This window comes from Monodon monoceros, unplaced genomic scaffold, assembly GCF_005190385.1.
Source record: "Monodon monoceros isolate NGI ecotype Baffin Bay Population unplaced genomic scaffold, NGI_Narwhal_1 Super_Scaffold_20, whole genome shotgun sequence".
In the NCBI taxonomy this organism is placed as follows: Eukaryota; Metazoa; Chordata; class Mammalia; order Artiodactyla; family Monodontidae; genus Monodon; species Monodon monoceros.
This window is the reverse complement of record NW_021703777.1, coordinates 46,348,106-46,366,598: the sequence shown is the minus strand read 5'-3', so window position 1 is coordinate 46,366,598 and position 18,493 is coordinate 46,348,106. Positions and strand designations below refer to the sequence as shown.

The window sequence follows — 18,493 nt, the reverse complement described above, 5'->3', positions numbered from 1 at the left end:
GGTCTCTGACAGTGAACTGTCATTTAAAAGTGTGAGCAAGAGGGCTTCCCTGGTGGCGCAGTGGTTGAGAGTCTGCCTGCCAATGCAGGGGACGTGGGTTCGAGCCCTGGTCTGGGAGGATCCCACATGCCGTGGAGCGACTAGGCCCGTGAGCCACAATTACTGAGCCTGTGCATCTGGAGCCTGTGCTCCGCAACAAGAGAGGCCGCGACAGTGAGAGGCCCGCGCACCGCGATGAAGAGTGGCCGCAACTAGCCCTCGCACAGAAACGAAGACCCAACACACCCAAAATTAAATAAATAAATAAATTTATAAAAGTGTGAGCAAGAGGCAAGCTACTGAATGAGCAGAGGACTTGCATTTGCATCTCAATGGGGCTGTTACTGATCTTTACTACTTTTAAAAAACTGTACTCATTCATTCGTCCATTTATATCTTAAGCATTTTGTGAAAGAGATGATACATCCTAGGAGTATTTGATAATGTGAGGGATTGAGAAAGGTCACAGATATGGATCTCAGGAATGTCCTGGTCCTAAGGTACTCTTTTAAAAGAAATACCTGACTATGAAGGGAAGGAGGCAGGGGAGGTATCTAAACCTGGGAAGACTTCTGGATCCCCAAGACAAACTCATACATGTTAAGGGTTAAATTTATTTCCTACCACTGTTCTTTCTTCATCTGCTTTGCCCTTCCTAAATTACCTCGTGCCACAGGACCCTCATAGTGCTTACTCGGAAACCCACTCAGGAGTACCCTTCCTGGATAGTACCTAATGGGCCTCTCACAATTAAAATGTTCATTCTAGCAAAGCATGGCTTTCATTTAGCTCCTGAGGTATATGACAATTAATTCACGCTAATATATGAAGGACAGTTAAGCATGAAGAGAATGTACTCTTTTCATTGATATTTGCATTTTAAAAGAAGATGTTTGGCCTCCCCTGGTGGCCCAGTGGTTGACAGTCTGCCTGCCGATGCAGGGGACACGGGTTCGTGCCCCGGTCCGGGAAGATCCCACATGCTGCGGAGCGGCTGGGCCCGTGAGCCATGGCCGTTGGGCCTGCGCGTCCGGAGCCTGTGCTCCGCAACGGGAGGGGCCCCAACAGTGAGAGGCCCGCGTACCGTAAAAAAAAAAAAAAAAAGATGTCTGTTGACCCAAAAGGCTAAGTTCTTCATGGCATACTTTTATGCATTGTAAACATCTGTTAGGAAGGTATTTTTTGATCCAAGGGTCCTTCCAGGACCTTTTAAATCACACTGTCTACCCTCATTAGAATATAAGTTTCATGAAAACAGACATTTTTACCTGTTTTCAATCATTGCTGAATCTCCAAAGCCTACAGCAGTACATTGCATAGTAATTGCTCAGATAATGTTTGTGGAATTAATAAATGATGATGCCAGGATTCGTATCTATCTGGCTTTAAACTGTAATGTTCTTTCTACTATATGAAACTCTATCTCTTTCTTAAAATTAATCTCTTCACCTACCTTACAGTAAAAGAGAAAAGAAGGAAAGAAAGAATGGAAGGGAGGGAGGAAAGTAGATGGTACCAAGATGGATGAAATGAAATTCAAGTTCAGGCATCAGCTGCAACATGGGGCTCCTTGGGTTTCTCCTCAAAAGCAAACTAATAGTTTTGTCAGGGGCTCCAGATGTTTCTCTTCCAAAACTGTTTCTACCTAATATCTTTTCTAAGCTTGTTATTATTTGTGATTATTTAGAGGAAAAAAAAAGGGGCATGTTTATTTAAAGAAAAATTTATCCAGTAAAAATTATGGAACAGTTGAAAGAAGAAAACATGACCCATATCCTTCCACTGAAATATAACCACTCTGAATTCACATCTTACTACATTTCTTTCTAGGCTTCTTCCTATGTATATATTTTAAATACTTACCCAATTTTATTTATTTATTTTATTTAATCTTTTTTTTTTTTTTTCTGGCCACCCCATGCAGCTTACAGGATCAGCTTGCAGTAGCTTAGTTCCCCAACCAGGGATCGAACCCTGGCCCCCTGCAGTGGAAGTGTGGAGCCCTAACCACTGGACCGCCAGGGAATTCCCCGTATATTTTAAACTTAGCTATTATCATTCAGTATATACAATTTTGTATCCTGATTTATCACTTTTCTATCATCATTTTTTATTTCTGTCATGTACTGATATTATTATTCTCCATGATGTTCAGTGTAAAATTCTGAGTTAAATGAAGTGACATTTTCTGCTGCCAACTGGTATTAAAATTTTATGTTCCTTCAAACTGATTCTGTGACAAGGGAATTTTAAAATTCCAATTCTTATCGTTGGCAGGAGATAGAGTTTTACAATTCTCTCTTTCTCTTAAATATTTTAAAAACTGCAAAGAATCAATAAAACATGGGGTTGTACTTATTTATAATGCTGAGCAGACACCCTTATTCTCTAACCATTTTCCCCTCGATGTCTTTCCAGATTATGATTCCTGGAGGAATTAATAGCCATTACCCCAAAAGAGAACAACTGCCTTGGACTACATGGAGAGGAACACACCCAAATATAAAGAAATTTAAGTCAGGTTTTATTTATTTAATATATACATAATGCTATCTTCATCTAGGTAAACAGGACCATTCTACAACAGTTGTACAGATTAATATAGCTTTATATATTAATATACTGTAGAGGTAGTTTTAGTCATACAGCTGAAAGATTTAAGAGAATACAGAATTTCTAAAACCAGCAAAAGGAAACTATGGTGTAGGGACCAGACTAGGGTTTGTAGACCTGTTCTGCTATTTACTAGCTATGTGACCACAAGTGATCAACAAAACAAAACAAACAAATAAAACCCTGTTCCCACAGGTTGGGGAGGGATATTTTAAAATATCAACCATGTTACAGGCTCCTTGGTAGATGTTTTTACAAAGACCATTTAATTTAATCCTTAGAATGATGCTGTTGGGTTGGCAAGGTGTAGTAAGTTTTTATTCTTCCCTCTTTACTTAAGAGAACCCCAATTTTACTGGGGGTAGCAATATGCTTATACCAAAGCAGAATAACATAATAATGCATTTCCCAGGCTCTCTTGCAACTAAGGCTGGGCAAAGTTCTTAACAAAATAGGTAGAACTTGAAAGATGGGGCTTCCTGGAAAGGTTTTTATACGAGCAGCAGACTGGCAACTACTATTGATTCAGGTAAGAATTATCAATGGATGCTAAAACTGAAGGGTGAAAGTTTGATGAGAAGAAACAGGATATTTATCAATATTAAAGCATATCCCCCCAATTATACTTATTAACATCAAAGGGGAAAAATAGTTAAATGTACAGTAGAGAAGTTTGGCAGACAACACCTTAAACAGATGATCAAAATTAATATCGCTAATAGTGGGACAAACAAATGTTATGTACCTCCTGAGACGATGCACTGTGAGAAGGGCAGCACTTCTGCGATATTCCTAGCAAAGATGCCAAAGATGCACCATCTGAACTTGGGGTCAGACAAACCCCAATTGTGGGGCATTCCACAAAATAACTGATCTATCCTGTACTATTCCAAATATTGAAATCATAAAAGACAAAGAAAGAGGAACCGTTCCAGACTGAAGATGACTATAGAGACAACATCAAAATGTAGTGTGTAATCCTGGTTTGGATACTGGGCCAGAAAAGAAAATAATTGGGACTCCTGGCAAAATTTGAATAAGGCCTGTGTTATTTAAGAAAATGCTTTCGTTGTTAGGAATTTGACACTGAAGTAAAGGGACATCATGCCTATAAATTCTTCTCCAGATGATTCAGGGGAAAAATGTGTATATTTAGAGAGAAAAAAAATGATAAAGTAATTGGGGTAAAAATGTTAACGTTTGATCTGGGTATAAAATATTTGGGAATTCTTTGTGCAATTTTTGCAACCTTTCTTCAATTCTAAAATTAGTTCAGAATAAAAGTTACAAGAGTAAAAAGAGTGGGGAAGAACAGGTAACTTGTTGATAGATAACTTTTGACCTTGACCTTTGCCCTTCTTTCTTTCCAGATAAGGATGCAACTACAACCAGCTTGTAACAAAAAAGATGAAAGCCTCAAGCCAAGTATTTGCTTAGCAGAAAGATTCCAGCTTAGATCCCAGACAATTTGTTTTAAGGCATTCTTTGGTTTTCTGTTGCAAGGCAGAAGGTAATCAAAACAGATATAGCAAAATTAAGTTTAATTTGCCTAAGACTACACCATTCAAAAGTGGCAGGACTAGAATGAAAACCCAGTTCTGTTTAGGTTTGCAAACAAAACATGCCATTTTGACCTATACCATGCTGAAGCCCAGGCTTCGCTCTCTATGAAATGGGAATAAGAATTTTAGCACTCCAGAATGAACCTATAGTGGGAGAGAACTTATAGCAGGGCCTGGCAGAGAGGACAGAGACTCATGTTTGCTGAATCAGTAGTTCAGGAAACCAAGCACATCTGTTTTCAGTATTCTGCTATACCGAGCAATTTTTAAGTACTGAAGAAAAAAACACAGAAAAAACCCTGTATTTCTGTGGGTGTAATACTCTAGTTGCAGATATTAGTCAGCAGTTCCATTCAGTTTCTTGGATCTCTTTCACCACTCTCTCCCCTTCCTCTTCTTTGCCTCTTCTCTCCTTCACAGAAGCCTTTCTAACCCCCTCTCATTATCAATCAGCTCCTGCAACTCCATCTCCTCCCCCATCCCACCCCTCAAAAAGAGGGAGGGGCTGAGTATGAATTTTGGGAGAAAAGCTCTTTGAACGAAGTGGTTCATTCCACCAGGGAAGGAAGGAGTTAGTCCCCAAGAAGGACCATCCTTCCTAAAATGGCAAGGAAAAATCAAAAACAGGGAGCCTAAGTCTCTGGCCAGACCCGAGTAGCTACCTACAGGCCAAGATTCCAAAAGCTCCAGGCAGAAGACTGAAAGGTACAGGAAGGCACTGTACTCAGGTCCAGCCAACCCATCAGATATGCAACTCTCCTGAAGTTGAAGGACACAGCAGAACTTAGAATCACTAATTCTATTAAAATGAAAGGTGTTAAATTTGTAGTTTCATTGATTTGTTTTAAATCGTTATGAATTTTGAGCTTTTAAAAAAACCAAAGATCTTGATATTTATTATACCATAAGTATCCAAATGCCAGTAGAGTCATTTTGCTCTGACCCAGAAACCCGAACCAGACCTAGATAGCAGTGCCCTCACAGGAAGGAGATTGGCTGTGGCAATGACCTATTGAGACCTTGGATTCTGAGCAATTTAGGACTCACTATGCACATACCTGGGAGAGAGGGAGCAGTTTAAGGACTTGGTTGTGGGTCCTTTGGGTCTCACAAACTGTGGCCCTGCCCTGGAAAGGCCATGTGTGTATGCGGGTGTTGGAGTTAGGGAGAGGGTAGTGGGAAGCGTAAGCTGGAGCTCTTCTAGTTCTTTATACTACCCACGACTAGTATGGTGTTTGAGATCCTGGGCAGGGCAGCATCATGGAACAGTCAAGCTAAAGAGAAGACTTCTCTCCTCTGCCTCTCTGTGCTCATAATCTTCTCATCTTCCATTCCTCTGCCCATGGACGCCTGATCTGCGGGCAGACAATTAGGTCCACACCCAGCTCCCTCTTCTTTCCTCAAACTGCATGCCAGCTCTGGACCCTCCACCTAATCTGCGAGTTACTGAGCCTACCCCAATTATTCATACAGTGAATAATTTGCCATCATAGGCCATTGGTTGCTCATAATCAACATCATTAAAGAACTGGAACTGGGCAGAGAGGGGATCTTTGACATGTGGGCTGGCTTTGAAAAGTTCTGTTCCAGGTCAGTTACCATCCTGCTGGCCTGAAGGTCCAATCTACATTGACCGACTGTAGGCTCTTCCAAGAGAGAGCCTACAGGGTCCCCTGCTCTTGTACTCACCTGGGCCAAAGACTCAGGCAAATGAGGTAGTCAGCTGCAACTTGCTCTGGGTCATGAACTGCTAATGAACGTGGCAATGACTCCATACTACGTCATCTTAAGCTTCCAGGGAATCTTGGCATCACCTAGTAATGCGAACTTCAAAGGACTTAGTCTAGCTGTGCAATGGGGCAGTAAAATCTTCCACCCCATCCTGGCTATTCAGGACCTGCCTGTTCAGCTAGTTATAGATGTTGGGGGAACACAGTGGGTGTGGAGAGGTGACAGTCAAATTCTCTACAGGAGGTAAGAGTACCTGGGCCTGGAGCTGATAAATTTGTCCTTTAATAAACAGTCTTATAAAAAGTCCGTTGGAACTGAAAATGGGATTTCCTAGTTAAGGTGTTTCATAAGTAAGCAATTCTCTTTATTGTATTTTCCTAAGAATGGAAACACACCTGGACTGTACTTTTTTAAAAGAGGGTGTAGATATGGCTTTGCCTGCAGATATAAATACAAAGCAGTGTAAAATTACTTTTATTAAATAATGCAACATGATCTCTTGAACCTTTCACACAGCAACAGTACTGATGTGAGCAAATGCTAGTCGCACTGCTGGGAAAATATTTTTTAAAAAAACCTGGCGGGCTTCCTTGGTGGCACAGTGATTGAGAGTCCGCCTGCTGATGCAGGGGACACGGGTTCGTGCCCCGGTCCGGGAAGATCCCACATGCTGCGGAGCGGCTAGGCCCATGAGCCATGGCCGCTGAGCCTGTGTGTCCTGAGCAAAACAAAAAACAAAAAAAAACCCCAAAAACCTGGCAAGCAGTCAAGTCCATCAGGGCATATAGTGAGCATCTATTCTATTTTTCCTATCCTGATAAACTTTCTCCTGGAACAGTAGTCTAGCTCTCCTTTGAAGAAAGTCCCTGTTCCCCTGTTCTTACGCCATATGCTTTGAAATGAGGGGAGGATTCCCACTGCTTGTTTTAGAGGTGGGCGTGTGAATCGAGGCCAATCACAGCACCTCATACAAAGGGCTATAGGAATTGGCCCAACACAAAGACACGTGCCCCAATAAGATCCAGTGAGTCATAAGAGGACTTTTGCTGAGATTCTAAGGAGAGAGGTGAAGAGTCTTCCTTGATGAACTTGGTCCTGGGAGGTTATAGGACTGCAGGAACTGACAGCCAACTTGCCCTTGTACAGAGCCAGAGAAAGAAACCAATATAAAGAGCAGAGTCCAGATATAATGAAAGCCCAGATCCTGGAGAGATTATCTTGATGCCCCAGATCAAGTCATATCTGAAGTATCAGACTTTTCAGTAACATGAGCCAATAAAGTTTGAGTTGAGTACTATTATATGGTAATATCTTTAAATGTTCGGTTGTTAAGAAATTGATGATATACACCAAAGGTATCTGAGTCTCCACTCTAACCTTTATTAAGTACTTACTCTGCTTCATGTACTAAAGTACTAAGCACATTAAAGCTATTATCTAATAAAATTCTAACAACAACCATATGAGGAAGATACTATTATTGTTCTTCTCAAAACAGGTAGAGCAGAAATTTGCATCCTGGACTCTAGAGCATGTGAAACTACTTGACTGTTCAAAGTGCTTGCCTTGGTCATGTTTCGCATCTCCTAAGAGAGGTGGCTGTCCAACGTTTTAGCCTCTGAATCTTTTTGTTCAAATGACATAGGAAGTATAAACAAATGAAATCAATCAAATGGAGCAGGATGGGGGCCCAGAACCCTCTTTCTTGCACCCTCCTCTTCCAAGGAATTCCTAGGGCTTTAAAAAATATTTTTAAAGCATTTCATGGAACACAATAAGAAAGGATGAAGAATACCTCTTCTTGTATGGAACAATTTCCAAGATACATTAAATGGGAAAAAGTAAGGTGTAAAACAGTGTGTACAATGTGCTACATTTATTTGTGTTATTAAAAGCGAGAGAGTCCATATGCATATATGTATATCTGGAAGGATAAACAATAATTGTCTATATTAATTGCCTGGGTGGCCAAGGAATAGTAGGGAGACTTTTTGCTAAATACCCTTTTGCACTTTATATTTTAACCATATGAATGTATCACCTGTCTTAAAGAAGAAGAAGGAGTCTACGATGATGACAATAACTGCATTAGTGTAACGAATTTCAAACAAAAGTAAGCTTGCCACTGGGAGGTTGAGATGATTCTCCCAATGGGATGCTATCTGATCCTAAAAATTTAAGTCCTTCCCCAGACGTTTATCTTTACATCTGACTAAGTGTTAATTACTAAGTTGGTTACTGAAAGCCAACAAAATATTCATAAACTAAAATTAGTTAATACAATTTTCTGAGGACCCTGTTTCAGACTCTGTTGAGGAAGTCTGGCTGCCATGCAATGCAGCAACACTGCAGAATTTCTGCTTCCATGCCTACAAGCTGAAAGTGGGAATTTCCTCATTTGGGGAGTTCACTCATCCATTAAAGAGCTACCAAGTGCTGTCTATGCATCAGATACTGTGCTTAAGCACTGAAGATATAGCAATTTACAAAATGGCTAAAATCCCTACCCTTAAGGGTTTACATTCAGGTGATGGTGGGGAAATACACAATAAACAAGATTCCATTAATGCCATGATGAACATTTCTTCACATTTTATGAAACCTAAAATTGGGATGTGTCTTTTGGTAGATGGCATCTTAGAGTCAGCAGCGTTTTTGGTTTTTTTCTTTCCTTCTTTCTCTGAGGTGAACTTGATGGCATCTCAAGAGAATAAGGTATCAGACTGATAAGTGCTACAGAGGAAAATAAGCACAGCAGAGGAAGGAGTATGGGGAGGTTGCAACGTAAAACAGTCAGGAGAGACCCAAGTGGCCTTTGAGCAGACTTAAATAAGGTGAAGGGAGTGAGGCATTTCTCCATGTGGGTAGAGTAGCAAACAACCAAAACACAGGAAAAAACAAGCACAAAGGCCATGAGGGGAAATCAAATTTCAGGAACACAAGCAAGCCAGTGTTGCTAGACTAGAAGGAATAAAGCAGGAGATAAGGTCAGAGAGACAACAGAGGGGCCAGATTACACAGGGACTTGTAGACCACCTTTCTACTTAGTGCCTTGAGTCTAGAGAGGTCAGATAGCATAGTACATAAGAGCACAGGCTTTGGCGTTAGATTGCCAATTTATGTCCCAGCTGTGCCACTTCCTAGTGGTATGACACCAGGCAAGTTACTCTCTGTGCCTGCTTCGCCATCTGAAAAATGGGGCTAATGACACTACCCATAAGGTTGTTGTGAGGATTAAGTAAATCATTTTATGTAAAGTCCTTTGAATAGATAGTCTAGCAAAGATAGAGCACAAATGTTTTTGATACTGTTACTATTGATTGGCTATGAATTTCAATTGCTGTTTCATCATTATCAATTCATTTTGCTGTGTGTTGTTTGATTAATGAATAAAATTAATACATAATGTTATCAAAAATATTTTTGAACCCTGATTTTCCAGTAACTAGTCTTTAAAAACCTGTATGTGATATATTTCAAACACAAATTATCACCTCCACTCATCCTCCTAAGTAGGTATGGACAACACCCCACCCTATCACCACCACCCTCAATCAAAACACAACCTTGTGCAATAATATTTCATTATTATTGTTGAGTTTGCCACTAGAAAGTAAGAAAGGATGGGGAAAGTGGACCACTGAGGAGAGCGACTGAACTAGGGGATTGTAAGGAAGCAATTCTAAAAGTGGATTTCAAACCAATGAATTTTGTTAGTTGCTCTGTTGTCAGAAAAATAATTTTAATTTACCCAAGTTAAAATTTTGGATTATACGTATTTTAATGATTCATGACATTCTTATACTGAATATTTAGACTTAAGAAAGTGAGAAGTATAAGGGCGTAAGTCAGGCAGTCACAATTTTTTCATGTTTTCCCTTCCTTTATGGTGCCTGGGCATCTGCCATGTAAAAGGAATTATGCTAGATCATTAAAGGGTACAAATAGGAACGAGACATGGTCTCTGACTTTTCTCTATAAAATCAGTGGAACTGGATTTGCATGTAATCTCCTTTCTCTTTTCAGTCCATTTCATGGCTGCTCCCCTTTCAGACACCCGATTGGGGGAAAAATTAGGCACTGTACCCTCTCTGCCTCCTCTTTTTCCTGGAAGCATCAAGCAGCTCTACCCCTTCCCAGACACCAGGAGAGAGGCAAGACTGTGAGGTCAAGGGGAAATCTGGGGGCTCCACCCTCATTTCCTCTGTCCCAGGCTGCCCACTCCTCCTGCCCATAGTCCTTCCTGGCCAGTGGAGGCTGTTAGGGAAGAAAACAGGTCAAATGAAGGGAAAACTCATAGTACGCTGTTAGTGACTTATTACATTCAGCAAAATTTAAAACAAAGCAGGGCATTTTGAAAAGGGTGGTGTCTTAAAATAATTCTGCTAAGATGTCAAGGCGCTGCTTTTTATTACCAAATAATACATGTGATAGACATCCATGAGCCCCACTTGACCTCAGAGCTTTATCTCTGATAGTGGGGTAGAGTGGGGCACAGGGAGGAGGTGAGGAGAGGCTCAGGGAGGGGTAAGGCTTAGGGACTGGGTGAAGTTCTTTGCACACATTACCTGGTAATAAAAATGCTGAGCATTTATTGGTTACTCTTTTTAGGCTGCAATGAAATGCCCCCATGGAAAATGTCTGAAGCAAAATGTCAAGTGTCCAGTTTTAAAGCAGAGGACAATGCTTAGTGTACAGTATTTTGGGCAGTATGATCCCCACTGTTCTCCAAGTCACCCAGGCTTAAAACCTTGGCACTAGGAAAGGAATATGCACCAGAGCCTTTGCGATATGTGTTATCTGCAATCCCACTTTACAGATGAAAAAAGGACCTTCTTCCTTAGCATTATATTCACATTTCCTTTAATGTTTTGTTCGTGTATCCATTAATATCACCTTTTATGGGACAATGCTAAGCCACAGAGATATAAAAATGAATAACATAGTCGTGCCCTTAACAGTCCAGTTCAACAGGCATTTATTGAGAGCTTCCCACATATCAACAACTGCAAAGTGCTAGCATATACATACGTATCTGGATTTCAGGAAGAGCTTTCAGAGGATGCCAGAGTTAAGTCTTAAGGAACTATGGGGCTTCCCTGGTGGCGCAGTGGTTAAGAATCCGCCTGCCAATGCAGGGGACACGGGTTCAAGCCCTGGTCTGGGAAGATCCCACATGCTGTGGAGCAACTAAGTCCATGCGCCACAACTATTGAGCCTGTGCTCTAGAGCCCGTGAGCCACATCTACTGAGCCCACGCGCCACAACTACTGAAGCCCACAAGCCTAGAGCCCATGCTCTGCAACAAGAGAAGCCACCGCAACGAGAAGCCCGCGCACCGCAACGAAGAGTAGCCCCCGCTCGCGGCATCTAGAGGAAGCCTGTGAGCAGCAACAAAGACCCAACACAGCCAAAAATAAATAAAAATAAATTTTAAAAAAAAGTGTTAAGGAACTAGCAGGAGTTTCCTTGATGAAGTGGAGGGAGGGGAAGGGCATATCCAGGCATATATCCAGAGTATGTGAGCGAGACAGGAGCTAGAAAGACAGGCAAGAGCCAGAACATAATAGGCCTGTACACCAAGCTAAGGAGTTTGGATTTTATTATGGAGAGAATGGGCAAACACTGGAGGACTTTCAGAAGATCAACACAGACAGATGTTTTGTTATTGTTAGGCTCACCCAAGGGTGGACTGCAGATGACTGGAAGGAAGCCAGGGCGTGAATGCAGACAAACTAGTTAGGAAGCTATTGCCATAATCTTGGCGAAAAATGACAACATAAACTATGTCAGAAGCAGAGAGCATGGAGAGCAGAGACCTATTTGAGCAATATTCTATAAATAGACATGACAGGATTGACTACTGAACACATGGGGGTGCAATCCAGAGTTTCAGATTCCTCCCAGCTTCCTCCTTCTAGCTTAGGCAATTATTTGGCTAATGGTACCAAAGAGCGTGTCAGGGCACACAGAAAAAGCACATTGATTTTGTTTTCTTTAAGGGAGGCCGGGGAATCTGAGACCCGTGGGGCATCCAAGTGGAGACGTGTATTAATCAATTAGCTAACTAGACCCTGCGCTTTTTAGGTTCAAGATATTTATTTACAAGACTACTCCATAAGCGTGTGTACCTGGCACTCTCATTTCGAAAGAAACAAGGCATACCGATTTGAAAAATGCCATTTTTCATGATAAAAAAAAAAACCACACCGAAAATGTAGGGGTTTAGAGTTAATAACAAAACGTCATGCTACTAGCTGCCGAACTGAGACGGCAGATCAATGTATTTTCTCTAGTAAGTTAAATGCAGGTTTCGAGTGGTTTCCTCCCCACACCACAGGAAAATAGCGGTGTACCTGGTATTTAGATCCAGGAATTCCTTTTAGCAGGTTGGAAGAGCAAGAGCTGAGAAATGCGCCCCCCTGTGGCAGTGGAATGAGGGGGCTCTAGCAACCTTTTTACCACCAAACAAAGCCCTGTAAAGAAATGCAATTTGCGGGGACAAGAAGGCCACAACGCCGGTACTGCTACACCGCGAAACCAAAAGAACCCTTCCAGGGGCCGGGAACCCTTACCTGTCACGTCGGCCGAAGGATAATTTCACTTTCGACTCAACAAAATACGACCCCAGATTTGACAGCTTGCACTACGTCCGGCGACAATTAAACACCCTGCAAGCCAAAATGCGTACACTATCCGGATCCTCTCCAGCTGGCAGGGCAGGGCTCGGACCACGTGGGTGGTTGGGACCAGCCCGAGCGACCAGCGCAGAGCTGGGGTAGGAGGAGTGTCCTTGCGGAGGGAGGCGGGGCCTGAGCAGTGGGCGGGGCTTGGGCGGACCCAGGCTACCGGCCTCCTCTCGCCTGCTTTCCCCCTTGCCTTCGCCCTTCGAGCAGCCACGTAATGCCACGTCCCCGCGCATGCGCATTTCGACAGGTGGTGGAGGCTGTTTCCGGGCTTAGGGGGCTGGAGCTGCAGCCGAGTAAGAGGCGGTGTTGGCGGCGGCCAGAGAGCGCTGAGTGCGGGCTTGGGGGGCCAGGCCCTGCGGAGGACAGGGGAAGTTATCTTTTCTTTCCCGACGGGGCCGGTGGAGCCGGTGGCTGAGCGGCAAGATGAATTTCCTCCGCGGGGTTATGGGGGGTCAGAGTGCCGGACCCCAGCACACAGAAGCTGAGACGGTGAGAGGAGCGGCGGGTCCGGGACTTGGGAAGGGTCCGGGCAGGAACTGGGACGGAGGACTCGGGGGCCCGGAGGTCACCTCCCGCGCGTCACCATGGGCCGGGAGTCCACATGCCTCCTCCTCCTTTGCCCCCGTGCCTTCCTTCCTCTCCTGAACCCCCCGAGTTATTTCCTCACGCCCCCAGCGAAACCCCCAGCGCGGCGGCTCGGCCCTGCTGACAACAGCTCCGCAGGCCGCTTGGTGGTGGTCCGCGGGTGGTGCCGCCCGGGAAGTCATCGATCCGGGGCAGCGGTGGCCCGACCTGTCTCCCACGCCCCTCGGGGCCGCGGGCCTGTCCCTCCCGTTTCGCCAGTGTCTACACTGGCGGTGAGGAAAGTCCAGCTCCCTCCCTCGCGGTCTGGAATGGGGCTTTGGGGAAGACAGCAAGAAGGTTTAAAACCCAGCTGTTGACCAGAGCAGTTGGCTAAGAATAATACGATAGTTTGGGCACGAAGCTGCCTGCCCTTGTCCCTTCAATTGGAGACAGGTCGTTCTGCCAGGTGTTATTAGTTCGGACCCCGTTTTTCAGTCTTACCCAAATATTTGGGAAATACTCCCTCGGACGTTGTAGGGATCTTTCGCGCTCAAACTGCTTTGGAAACACATTTCCCTTCCATTCACCCCATTCAGAAGTCTAAACTCGTGGTAACAGGATTTGCAGCGTCACTTTAAAAAAATTGTTAGCTACTACAAACAGTATTTGATAAGTTGGTTCGATTTTAGGTTTAGGATAAACTTTCTTCGAAGTTTGGTTGTCTATTAGAAATGAGTGTATATGACATTTTTTTAAACTAAGCTTTTAATTTGAGAGTAATTTTAGATCTACAAGAAAGTGACAAACTACGACCTTTTGGGGGGGCTGCGTTGGGTCTTCGTTGCTGCGCGCGGGCTTTCTCTAGCTGCAGCGAGCGGGGTCTACTCTTCGTTGCGGTGCACGGGCTTCTCATTGCGGTGGCTTCTCGTTGCAGAGCACGGGCTGTAGGTGCGCGGGCTTCAGTAGTTGTGGGACACGGCCTCAGTAGTTGTGGTGCGTGGGCTCTAGAGCGCAGGCACGGTAGTTGTGGTGCAAGGGCTTAGCTGCTCTGCGGCATGTGGGATCTCCCCGGACCAGGGCTCGAACCCGGTGCCCTGCATTGGCAGGCGGATTCTTAACCACTGCGCCACCAGGGAAGTCCAAAGTATGACATTTTAAAGGTAAACTCTGGGTAGTATTTGTAGACATTACTGGGTTGTCTGTGAACATAGATCCCATGTTGTGTGTTACTGGGATCCTGAAGGGTAAATAATAGCTTTCATTTGTCAAGCTCTTACCTTGTGCTGGGTACTGTGCTCTTTATAGTTCACATTCTCCTTAGATCCCTAACCACCCTGAAAGATAAGTGATAGTATCCTCACTTTACAAATGAAGAAATGAGGCTTAGAGAGGTGAAGTAACTTGACCTAGGTCACACTGCTAGTAATGGAGCAGGGATTCAACCAAAGTTTGCCTTACATCAAAGCTTACGCTTTATTGCTGCTGCCCTGTATTTTAATACTTATCTGGGAATTTTGGAAATTTATATAATTATTAGAACTAACCTCACAAAATCTGAGTTAGAACTGTTTAAAGCAGAAGCTGAAGGCTGGTGAATCTATCTTCATTTGAAAATCAGGAGATTTCACATGCAGACACACAAACCGATATTTGGCTTCTCTTGTCCATTCCCATCGGGGCTTCAAGGCAGCTGAGTTGCGCTCTTAGAAGACCACGCTCTCTCCAGGTTACCATAGTCACAGCCCACTCCTTCAGCTTTTGTTTGTGTATATTATCTGTCTGATATTTTTCTTTGAGGCACCAAGTTTTATAGTGTGGTTTATTAGAGCTTGCTTTGGAGTTAGACCTTGATTTGAATCCTTGCCTTCCACCCCTAATTGGATTGAACAGGCAAGAGAGGCTAAAACCTTATGAGTAAAATGAGGAAAATGCCTACTCTGATGGGTGTAGTGAAGATTAAGTGAAATAAGGAATAGAAAGAGCCTAAGACTTAGTATGTGCTTAATAAAGGCTAATTTTTATTACATGTGTTTAGGGAAAGAATACTCTTTTTGTTATAGTTAGTCTTGGCACAATGACTTCTGTAGAAAAGGTGATGTTCATTTAACTGGGTATAGGATTTTAAAGCTGAAAGCCCCTTTGCACATCATCCAGGTGGAACCCCCTTATTTTACAAGTTAGGAAACTGAGGCACAGAGCACTAAAGCAATTTGCGCAGTATTGCAGAGCTGAGACTAGAACACTTTGATCTTGCCATAGTGAATGGAACAACATAGCTTTTATATCATGATTTCAAAGTGAAACTTGAGTATCAGATGTGTATCTTGTATATATAAACTGAAAGGAAAGTTGGGGGGATCCTTGTTCTTGCCTAACTTTGAACGTGTATACTCAAAATTGGAGAACTAATATGTCTTCTGATGAGAATTAATAGTTTATTATGAGTTACAGTATGAATAAAATTTATTTCACCATCTCATTCCATCAGGAAGAATAATTGGTATAAGGGGTCATGGGTCACTAATTTAGAAGTATTTATAGAGCATCAATAGAGTGTGTTGGTACAATATTAGATCTTTTAATTGGTGATTTGAAGTGACCTGGATATTCCAGTTGCCAGAGCTTAGAATATCTAACTTCTGCATTATCAGCTAGTATTTTGTAGGTTTGTCCATTCCTGCAAAATTAAATTATTTTCATTGTGGTTTTCCATCTTTTTTGCTATTCTCATCTCTTTCCAGTGGAAAGCCTCTTTTCATTGTCTAAATTCTACTTCTCCTTTAAATCCATCATCAATCCCTTCCCTGATTTGCACCCCTTACTTCTTTCCCCACCAAACTGCATAGAATCTTTCCCCTCTGAGCAATCTTCACAATTTAAGTAGATTGTGCATTTCTTAGGCTCTTTACCATTTTCTACCCTTTAAATCTGTGCCATCTCTTCTGGACTCTTAAGCATCTTTTGGGCAGTGTTCATATATATTTTATTTTATTTTTAATTAATTAATATTTGCGTTGGGTCTTCGTTGCTGCGTACGGGCTTTCTCTAGTTGTGGTGAGCAGGCGTTACTCTTCATTGTGGTGCGCGGGCTTCTCATTGCAGTGGCTCCTCTTGTTGTGGAGCACGGGCTCTAGGCCCATGGGCTTCAGTAGCTGTGGCACGCGGGCTCAGTAGTTGTGGCACACGGACTTAGTTGCTCCGCGGCATGTGGGATCTTCCCGGACCAGGGCTCGAACCCGTGTCCCCTGCACTGGCAGGCGAATTCTTAACCACTGTGCCACCAGAGAAGTCCCCGTAGATATTTTAATCTTTGTTTTTCCGTAGTAATACTAAATAAATATTTGTTAAATGAATTAATTATGGTGTTATGAAAGAAATCACAGATCTGTAATCATAGCAGCTTACCAATTACTAGGTGCTGAAACAATACTTTTTAAAGACTGTAGGAATCAAAGTTCTGGAATGATTGAAATTCATTACGTCGAACTTTTTACTTAAAGAATTTTTCAGGTTTGCTGTGCTTTGACTGCTTTCCTGCTTTTTCTTAACTAAAGTGCCTTCTAACTGTGTGAGCTGTGTTATTGCTTGCATAGTGCCTAGCTTTTCATACTTAGTTAAGAGTAACTTTGGACTGGTATTAAGATGTTCTTTAGAAACAAAATAGTAAATATTTGTGTTTGTATCATATGATAGTCAATAATTCTATAAAGTTTGGAATATTTTAAGTCTAGAATTTCATTCACATTAAACCTTTCCTGTTTTAGAGTCAAATACTTTTTTTTTTTTTTTTTTGCGGTATGCGGGCCTCTCACTATTGTGGCCTCTCCCGTTGCGGAGCACAGGCTCCAGACTCGCAGGCTCAGCGGCCATGGCTCACGGGCCCAGCCGCTCCGTGGCATGCGGGACCTTCCCAGACCGGGGCACGAACCCGTGTCCTCTGCATCGGCAGGTGGACTCTCAACCACTGCGCCACCAGGGAAGCCCTCAAATACTTTTTAATTTGATTTCTCTTTTTTACTTTAGTAGAGAAAGGCACTGATTTCTGATGATTGAAGCCTCCTTAGCCTTGGCATCCTTTGCTAGGTCCAAATAAACACTAATTATAGTAAAAATCCTACTCATTCTTTTGAGTGCTCAGACGTGCTTAATTTAATTTCCCATCTACCTTCCAACTAATATCTTTTTTTAAAAGCGAGTTTCTTGGCAGATTCCAAGAAAAGTGTTAACTACATTTGGTGATAAATCGTGGAGAGGGGGGGTTCTCTTCTCAAATTGTGTCCCAAGGCATGAAAGTTGCAAAAGTCCAGAAAAGATATGCAGAATTACTCTACTGTTAAGGCATCTCTTTTTCGATCAGACTTTGGTCAGCTGGCTTAAAAAGCAAAAGAGCTAACAATATGGACACAGCTGTAGTTTCTTTTAATAAAAATTGTTATTAAGGAATGTGCACTTAAATTTAGACATAGTTTTGGTTTAGTCAAGCACATTAGATACCACGTTACTATAAATGTGTAGCCTGAAACTCCTGTATCTGGATTCCTGTTTCATATTCTACATTAATAACCAGGTCAGTATAGTAACTGGTATGTGTTTTCCCTCTTAGCTCTCTTATAATAACAGTGTCAGAGAAAGCCTTAATAATGATTTGTGCTTTGATCACTTCTATACCCAATCAAAGATGTCTCTTATATTCTTTTTAAGTAGTGTCTATTGAAAACTACATGGCTTTTTTTTTTTTTTTGATAAATTTATTTATTTTTGGCTGGGTTGAGCCTTCGTTGCTGCGTGTGGACTTTCTCTAGCTGCAATGAGCAGGGGCTATTCTTCATTGCGCTGTGCGGGCTTCTCTTTGTGGTGGCTTCTCTTGTCGCAGAGCACGGGCTCTAGGCGTGCGAGCTCAGTAGTTGTGGCTCCCGGGCTCTAGGCGCACGGGCTCAGTAGTTGTGGCTCACGGTCTCTAGAGCGCAGGCTCAGTAGTTGTGGCGCACAGGCCTAGTTGCTCCGTGGCATGTGGGATCTTCCTGGACCAGGGCTGGAACCCGTGTCCCCTGCATTGGCAGGTGGATTCTTAACCACTGAGCCACCAGGGAAGTCCCTACATGGCTCTTTTGAAGGTTTATTATGTATAGATTATTTGTATCATTTAAAATTTGCATACCAAACCATGTCCCAAAGAAAGTGAGTAGATGTACTTGAAAGGGTTCTGTTACTAAAGAAGTGTGTACTGAGTGATGGTCAAAAACAAAACAAAAAACCTGATACTTATACAAGGTTTATTAAACAGGCACTGTGTTA

General features: G+C 42.7%; 2 protein-coding genes across 3 annotated transcripts in view; one reads left to right on the top strand and one right to left on the bottom strand.

Moving 5' to 3' along the window:
* Window positions 1–12,651, bottom strand: part of G3BP2 (G3BP stress granule assembly factor 2) — a 75,580-nt gene extending 62,929 nt beyond the window's left edge. Inside the window, exon 1 of the mRNA XM_029235373.1 lies at window positions 12,521–12,651. The gene's annotated coding sequence lies outside the window, so the exon portion shown is untranslated. The remainder of the gene's footprint in view (window positions 1–12,520) is intronic.
* A 180-nt stretch (window positions 12,652–12,831) lies between these two features.
* The window catches only part of USO1 (USO1 vesicle transport factor), a 92,633-nt gene continuing 86,971 nt past the window's right edge, over window positions 12,832–18,493 (top strand). Inside the window, exon 1 of one of the 2 annotated variants that reach the window (XM_029234847.1) lies at window positions 12,832–13,123. In XM_029234847.1, coding sequence (XP_029090680.1) covers window positions 13,058–13,123 — 66 coding nt within the window. In that variant the 5' untranslated portion in view covers window positions 12,832–13,057. The remainder of the gene's footprint in view (window positions 13,124–18,493) is intronic. The other variant, XM_029234848.1, reaches the window with a different exon arrangement.